Source organism: Phaseolus vulgaris, chromosome 3 (assembly GCF_051622355.1).
Source record: "Phaseolus vulgaris cultivar YP4 chromosome 3, ASM5162235v1, whole genome shotgun sequence".
Classification (NCBI taxonomy): domain Eukaryota; kingdom Viridiplantae; phylum Streptophyta; class Magnoliopsida; order Fabales; family Fabaceae; genus Phaseolus; species Phaseolus vulgaris.
Window position 1 is genome coordinate 10,228,889 of NC_143500.1, and position 9,223 is coordinate 10,238,111.

The 9,223-nt window shown below is 30.1% G+C and overlaps 1 protein-coding gene across 1 annotated transcript; it reads right to left on the minus strand.

Moving 5' to 3' along the window:
• Positions 1-5,088: 5,088 nt before the first annotated feature.
• LOC137839049 (uncharacterized) lies at positions 5,089-7,518 on the minus strand. Its single transcript, XM_068648177.2, has 2 exons — positions 7,499-7,518; positions 5,089-5,839 (listed from the first exon to the last, which is right to left on the minus strand). Exons 1-2 carry the CDS (start codon positions 7,516-7,518, stop codon positions 5,089-5,091), a joined length of 771 nt encoding a protein of 256 aa, XP_068504278.2.
• Between the last annotated feature and the right edge of the window lie 1,705 nt (positions 7,519-9,223).

The following is a 9,223-nucleotide window of genomic DNA, read 5'->3' on the forward strand; positions in this document are numbered from 1 at the left end:
AAATTAACTATATGATTTTTCAAATAAAAAATAATACGCATTTTCTCGTGAATCTTAACTAGTAATAAAATAAGTATTAGAAAATGATTGACAACATTTTACTGTATAGATTCCATCAATTGTAATGTTGCTAGAATAAAAACATCTATCACTTTTTTTAAATTTAGTTTTTACTCTTAAATTAAAAAAAAATGATTTTATGCATCCATAGGTGAATTTTAATATAATGTATTTTATATTTCCCTTGAATAAAATATAAAGAGGTAAATAAGAAAAAAGCTTAAAAACTTACTGTGTCAAAAAAAAAAAGATAATAATTATACACGATGTGTGTATCTGGTCAATGAAATGTCAGAAAGTGCAGGTACTATACGTCTAATGGTAACTTTATTTCAGACTTTCACCACTTTCGGACTTTTCATTGAATGGGTGGAACACTCATCCTCAATAGCTGTTGCTTTGCTCATAGTAGTAATAATTGTCTAAAGAATTCTTTTCAGACACTTCACTTTCTTTTTCTCATTATATTTTATTCTTTAAAACTTTACAAATGTTTGGAACTAGTACGTTTCTAATATTTTATATTTAAATATTAATATTAAAAATAATAATTTTATTTAGATATATATAAATTATTAAGTTGATGAAATGAAATTAAATATATTGTAATAGGAAGTTTACATATTTTTAGTATATTAATGAATTTAATATAATATAACATAAATAATTAAAAATTCGTGAATATATTTTTGTTATAATAAATATAATAACAATATAATAAAATAATTTGAACAAATACATTATTATATAAACAATTATCTAATACTATGTACCCATTACGTATTTATGGTGAAGTCCTCTTTATCAACCTCATACTGTAATTTAATCTGAAAAAAAAAACTCTCCAAAAAATTATTGCAATTAAAAAATAGAATTCAGTAGATTATACCAAGTACAATTATTACAAAAAACTATAAGTAAATGTGTATTTCTTCCAAAAACAGATTGTAGGCAAAATCATATTAATTATGAATTCACCTTTTATGATATAAATTAAATTAAAATGTAATGTAATATAATACAAATAAAACATAATGAAATATAAATACAATGAAATACTATTATATAAATAACTAAAGATCTTAAAAACCATACAACAATAATAAACATATATACATCATCATCAGGTTTCTAGATAAAAAAAAAACAACAATTAATACTTGAATGACTAATTAATAATAAACAATATACAAAGAATAAAACGAATATAGGCATTCTCTAATATTAACACAAAATATATAAAATAAAAAATATGATCAAAGATTTTTATGACTTTAATATACTGCAATTGTTATAGCGTTAAACATATGTAATAATGCCAACCAATTATAAATATATCAGATAATGAAACAAAATTGTAATAATTTATGTATTCACATTGCAAGAAATGGATGAACAAATAGAATATGAATACTACTAAACAAAAACATGTGAATATAATATAAACATAAAGAGTACCTAACTGTTCAGTTTTCCTCAAAAAGTCCAAGCAGAAACATAAATATGTCTGAGCTTTCTTAATCACTGGTAACTATTATGCTATGAGAATAATAAAAGAAATTATGCAGGATAACTTAAACTCTGAATAGAAGTAAGTAACAAAACCCTGATATGAGAAGAAGGATTCTCGTATCACATTCAAAGATAATCTTGTCTCCTTCACGAAAAGAATGAAGACTACAAAAATTCTTCCACCCTTTGCCAAGTTTAATCCGTCTAGAAGGAGACTTCCCGTTCAAGACCTTGCATTCCACATCCATTAGTAGACCATGCAGAGTAACCTTATCGAATCTCCCTTGTCGAATATATTGTGAAAATTTAGCAGGAAGATCCTACAACAATATCGAAATAATAAGAAAATAGAAATGAAGTAGAACATAATACAGAGCATTTTTAAATAAATAAATTTTATACTAACCAAATAACTAAGTTTGATACTTAATCGAGACAACTTTATGGAAAAATTGTCGAAGGCACTAATGCTTAAGGGTTCATTCCCTTCAATTTCTTCCAAATAACGATTTACTCAACTCTGAGGGACGTCATCCATATAAACAATTATATGGAAGGCGTTGTGACCCACATAATGGAATAAAATGTAGTTATCATCTATGAAACCTTAAAAATCAAACAAATTAAACCATCCACTCAATATTTTCGGCGACAATAAATTTTCGTTATATTCCACTATATGGACGTTTCCTTCTGAATCAGCCAGGGTCCACTCCTTTCCCAGTTCTTTTTGAAACTCGATGGCGAAAGTCTGATCTACATAACCAAACTATTGATTTTGAAATAAAGAAAAAAAAAATGTCAGCAAATGAAAAAAATGTTGCAAAGAAGAAATTTTGGAAAAAAAGATAAATATACATACTTCACCACGACTGTTCATGCACCAAAAGACTCCTCTTGTTTGAAGTCTAATGATTTCTTCAGCACTGGGCGCCATTAAATGAGTAATGGAGAAAACACCAAGAACTCAGTAGGAGAGAAAAAGAATAATAGAGAAACCACCAGAAAGAAAGTAGTAGAGGAGGATATTTTATAGAAGATTTAAGTAGAAATGAGTACGGTTGTGAATAATAAAAAACACCACAATGTTATAAAAAATGGTTTGTCGAGTGTCTCTTTCATTTCAAGTACATCATTAATTAATATTAATTAATTAATAATCATCTAATAATATTAAAAAATAAAAATTAAACTGAATTATAATAGGCATACTGCAATATAATAATACAGAATACGTAATTATATAATATATATAATATTATATATTATGTATATAAATTTTTTAATATTTAATTATAATAAGAATAAAGTTAAATTTAAATAATATTGAAAATGAATTAAATTTAATTATATAAAGAAATGATTGTTGGGAAGCGAAATTTAAATTTAAACTATTAATGTTTAATGTTGAAATGATTATCTATATCTACCAAATCTGATAGGAAAGAGGAATGAATATTTTGAAAACTGTGTAAGAGAGATTACATTAGCCACGTGTATCTAAAAAATACAAAATCAAGTAAGTCAGACTCAATCTAAAAAAGTACAAATCAAGTAGGTGACAATATCTGTAAATTTGTGAGTTGATTGCTATCAGATATATGAAAAGCACGCATGTATCAATAAATAAAACCTTTAAATATATATTTTTTTATTTAAACAAATTGTTTTATTTAATAAATGTTTTTGAATAATGAATTTGTTATTTTGAAGAAGTTTGATGATGAGAAATATAACATAAAAAGAAGTCGTCCCAGATGATGGGAAGGAAATAATGGGAAAATGCTACCTTTTGTTTATTTAAAATAAACATAATTTAATACCAAAGATAAACATATACATTTGATTATTTACTATATTTTGATTACTTAAGAACATTTAAATTTTTAATGAAATTATAATGATGTTTCTTAGTCTAAACATTATTAAAATTTTCATTGATAAAATGGGTAATTCAAGGATTAGGGAGGGATTAATTGCTGAATTTGAGAAGTTGTTTCGTTATATTCAATTTATTTTGTCACCCTTATTCTAACTTTTTGTTAAGTTGTTAGATTAATTAATAAAAAAATAAATTCATTTAAATTTGTTATTATACTATTTATTTTAATTTGATTGTTATATTAACAAAACTTCGATCAAGTTTCTCAATTTTATAAATATAATAACCTAATCTTGTAAGATTTAATCAAGTTTTTAACTTTTAAAATGTAACAAGTCACTTTTTCCAATATTGAAATGGGTTATCAATTGTTGTGATGTTACTAATAATTTGTTTATGGTTGTTCAGTGGTTTAGCATGTTTTATATTTATTACTGTTTAATGGTTTTAATATAGAGATTTTAGGGTTTTTGTTTAGTATTTAAATTTTATTTTGTATATATAAATTGACGCTTATGATCAAAATATCTTCTAGTTTTTTTTTATTAGTAGGAAATAAATAAATTAAACAGACTCACTTAAGGGGTGGTTTAACTCTCTCACAGAGTAAGAGAGGCAAGAATACCTTTTTCCATACACAAACAAAAACCCAAAAAAAGATCGCTTACTGCCTACCCCAACATTACCAATTAAAGTGAACAAAAAGATCAAGAACCAACCTCGTCGTCCTATTAGTAACATTAAATCGAATGCATACATATAAGGGATTTTAGACACCATCCAGAGAATGAGAAACTCATTGACGGTACCTTTGAGGAGATCCAAAACCAAATCTTAACTCTGTCAGGGAAAAAACTTCAGAATGATCAATCACTCCTCCTTTAAATAAACAATTATTCACCGGTCTCTAAATCTCGCTAACCAACGTGAGCCAAACATTACCATAATAAGATTAATTGAAGTAGACGCATCAAGAATTTTGAATTGCTCGAAGTGTGATCCAGAGACAAGAAGATCAATCGAACTCACTCCTAACCAATCGTAACAAAGATTCCAAACTAGCCAAGCGATTCTACATCCAAAGAACAAATGACTTGTTGACTCCTCTGACACCCTGCACAAGCAACAAAGGTTGCTCTCGATCCCTACCCCTCGTCTCTCCAGATTTACCTTAGAAGCAATCTTGTTTTCAATCACCCTCCAAGTTGTGACATGAGCTGAAGGGAGAACCTTAATGCTCCAACAAAAATTATATAGTCGCGAAATTTCCTTGACTCCCTCTCCCCTTAATAAACCGTATGTAGACTTGACTGAAAACACTACTGACTCGTTATCCTTCCAAACCCATCTGTCCTTAGTCTCCAACTCAAGCCTCTTACTAGAAATCACCTAAAAAAGCTGGTTTATCTAATTCTCCTCCTAAGCAAAAAGACACCTTCTATTCCAATTTCTGAGAAAAAAAAAAAACCACAGAATTCAGGTGCGACATAGTGTGTCCACAATATAGCTATTGGTCTTTCATTCAATGAAACTTGAGCAAGTCCAAAATCACATATAAAATATTGTTTGGCTTCAAATCACAATGAAACAAACTGTAAGAAAGAATTTGATAATGTTAAAGGCTAAGATCATCATTAGCCAATTATTAGGAATTTTTTGCCAATATGGGTGTCAACTGCAGAACTACCACCATCGTGACTCCCTTTTCCAATTACTTCTAGGATTTCATACCTAATTTCCTTTTCATATCCGATAGAAAAAACTCTATCCTCTACTTGTGATTTCAACAAGCCTCTAATGACCATTTCACGAAGAAATGCCTCAGCCTTATCAGTCTCATTCTTTTCAAAGAGTGCACAAATAATTATTTCAAAAGTTATAGCATTGGGCACACAACCATTGTCTTCCATCATGGACCACAACGTCAATGCCTCATCAAGTAAACCCCTTTTACATAGACCATTAATCATAACATTATATATGGATACATTGAAACAGTAGCCTTTAATCAACAAATCTCGAAAAGTCTCTTGGACATTCTTAATTTTACCCACTTTACACATTCCATCAATAAGTATCATAGAAATGTACATATTCGACATCATTTTATTGAATAATTCAATTGCCTTGTCTAGACGATGGTTTTTGAATAATGCATCCAATAAGATATTGTAAGTGATTACATTTGGTTGTTGATTTCTATCACCCATCTCATCAATCAGAACCCAAACACAAGAGATTCTCCCAAATTTGCATAAACCATCAATAAGAGAATTGCAAGTCGTTGTATCAGGAACCACATTCCTCGTATGCATTTTCTGAAAGAGATTCATAACCTCATCCGCCATTTTACTCTTACATAATCCATTAATCATGATATTGTAGCTGTAATATTTTGTTATATGTATTTTTTTATTTTTAATCTAAAATTATATTTTATAACATATTATCAACATTATAATTCTATCTTACCAAGCTAGTTATAAACATGTCAACTTTTGCAAAATTTGAATTTGTGGCTCTTGATATTATAAAAAAGAATTCTTTATCTTAGATATTAAATTTTGAAATAAATTTATATGTAATATCATTAAATAAATAAAGTATTAGAGATATAAGATTAAAGTTGTGATTTTTCTTTGTTCCATGAAATGTTAAAATTTGAATATCATAGAATAATTTAAAGAAAGATGTTATTACCGGATTTGGCGTTAGGTTTTTTGAAGTGTTGAATCTGAGTTGTTGGTGAAGACCGACTATCTCCTTGTAGGATTGTCGAGCTTTATCACCAAATGTCGAGTGAGAGTCCATTTATTGAAGACTCTACGACGCTCAAGTCAGTAAGAGTATATTGATATCAGAGTAGTAAGTGAATATCAAGTATTAAGTGAGTGAAAGTACTCCCTGGAGTTTGTATTTATAGGTAGAGTTTGACTTCTATAACCGTATAGATAGTATGTCGAGTTTTATGGAGTCATCTTGAGATTTATGATATATCTCTATCTTTAAGTAGTTACAAAGTTTATTATTCTAATATGCAAGTGATTAATATAGGATAAATATTAATAGTCCAGTTTTTACGGGAATAAATATTACCAACCCAACTTTTACGGGTTGGAAGATATCCATGATATTAATTGGATATCAATAACCCAGGTTTCTTGGGTTGGGTAGTACATAAGTCCCCAAACTCAACAATCCAATTAGTAATATGTTTTAAGGTTGAGCTTTGCAATTGTTACAAGTATTCGATTATTCAAACCGAACTTTTCGACTATGTTTCTAAATGCAATAATAATTGGTACTACATAAATATTTGAGCCCATTAATGAAGGGTTTCTAGTTAATGATGGGTTATACCTTTTCGAGGTAGGTCTGACAGTTGGAAACTATGACGTTTCATTTGAAGATTTTCCATTTTTTTAAAAGTTTTAAACCTTATAACCTTTCAATTTTCCTTGATACATGTACTACCTTGTCCAGGAAATCTGGGTTATTGATATCCAGTTAATATCATGTATATCTTTCAACCAGTAATAATCGAGTTATTAATATTTATTCCGTAAAGACATGATCGTTAATATTTATTCTATATTAACCACCTACAGATTAGAATAATAAACATTATAACCACTTAAAGATAGAGATATATCATAAATCTCAAGATGACTCCGTAAAACTCAACATATCTATAGGGTTATAGAGACACATGTCAAATTCTTACCATCTATAAATATAAACCCTAGGGAGTACTTTCACTCATTCAATACTTGATATTCACTTACTACTCTGATATCAATATACTTTTACTGACTTGAGAGTCTTCTGCAGGTGGACTCCCACTCAAAATTTGGTGATAAAGCTCACAATCCTTCAAGGACAAGGACGATTTTCACCAACAACTCGAATTCAACACCTCGGAAGACCTAACGCCAAATTCAGTAAGAACATTTGGTGCCCACCGTGGGGTCCTAGTAAAAAATTCCCAGGACCACCAATCGTATGGTTTTCACTCAAAGACAAACAATAGCTAGTACCACTCACCCTTCAATGGAATCTTCCATCCTTGATGTTATCAAAACTCACATAGATATAATTGTGTAGAAACAAAGGCACGATACAACAAGTCATCAATTTGGTTAAAAATAAAGAAGCCACAATGCAAACGACCCTCATGGGGATATGGAAGGACATGTAGACAATGCAGGCTCTACACCAAACAGAGCTTCAGAATATGCACGAGCAACATCGTGAGGAGATTCATGCTATTCGGCATGAAATTCAAAACAAATCAATACAAAGATCCGAGCATCGACCTATCCCTAAGCAAGAGGGTGCTTTTCATCCTACCAGACAGAATGAACCTAAGAAAATTTCACATGCACCTAGCCCAAATCAACAACATGCCACACTAGGTGCTCGGACGCCCACTTATGGCACCCAACCTCACAGGAAATACCACCAACACAAGGATCATCTGATATATGAGTGTTGAATGCGTTTCACCCTTTCACAAAGGAGATTATGCAAGTTTAGTTCCACGATTATTTGAGATGGTCGAATGTGGAGAAATTTTGATGGAACATCTGATCCAAATGCATATGTGAAAGCTTATTTCACACAGGCCAACCTTCTCACAGGAGATAAGAGAATCCCATGTAGGTTATTCCCACTTCTCTAAAGGGTGCAACTTTGAAATGGTACTATTCACTACCAGCCAACTCAATCAATTCATTTGCCATCTTCTGTGTGAGGTTCATAACTCGATTTTCAAACATCAGACTTGTTGATGCAATCTAAGCTCCAGGTTGGGTGAAGATATGCACCAAATATGAGAGGAAAATGTGAGGTTTGGAGCGAGTTTGAGGTGCAATGAAATGAAGAAGAAAGAGGTGTGACCAACTTTCTTAAGGTTTTACTAGGTCAATAAGGCTCTCTAGCAAGGGAGATTTGGGAGAGAATGAGCTTCAAAATTTGAATACTTCATTCAGTAATGGAAAATCTGAATACATGAGGTTTATTTGAGGTATTTATAGATGAAGAGAGTGAGGGTAGCTTGCTCCTTAAGCTACCATAACCCTAGTTAAGTAGACTTAACTATGGTGCGATTGGTGAGTTAAGGAGGGTCGTGTACGTCCTCTTGAGAATCGCTAAAGACTCTTGCTTGGTGACAACTGAGGGTTTCTAGAGTGTCTTTGATTCCTCTATAAAATACTCTTGAAAGTAAATCAATATATAGTAAAAGTTGATGATGCTTTTGTATAAAATATAACAAGAATGTCATGAATGACACTAAGGATCAAGAACCAGTATCCATTGAAGATTGTCAAAAAGAAATGATTGGGAAATGTGGAAAGATGTAAGTAAAGCAGAACTATATTCACTTACTAAGTGAAAGATTTCTTGACCTATAGTACAAACACCTAAGGACATAAAACCAGTTGGGGGGCATAAATGGGTTTTTGTGCAAAAACAAAATGAGAATGATGAAATTGTTATATACAAAGCAATATTAGACGCTCGAGGTTTTTCACAAAGAAATGACATTGATTTTGAAGAAAAATACTCACCTATATTTGATGACACTATGTTTTGATATTTGATTATATGGTTTCAAAGGAAAATATATGAGTTTACATCTAATGGATATTGTCACAACCTACTTGTATGAACCTCCTGAAAATGATATCTATATGAAACTTCTCGAAGGATTTAATTTTCCCAACAATGCAAATCCTGGAAAGGATTATTCAATCAAATTGAACAAGT

Coding starts and splice junctions, on each gene's coding strand:
- LOC137839049 (XM_068648177.2), bottom strand. CDS start 7,518: ATGGAAGATTCCATTGAAGG. Junction 5,840..7,498: donor ATGGAAGATTCCATTGAAGG/GTGAGTGGTACT, acceptor AAAATATTACAG/CTACAATATCATGATTAATG.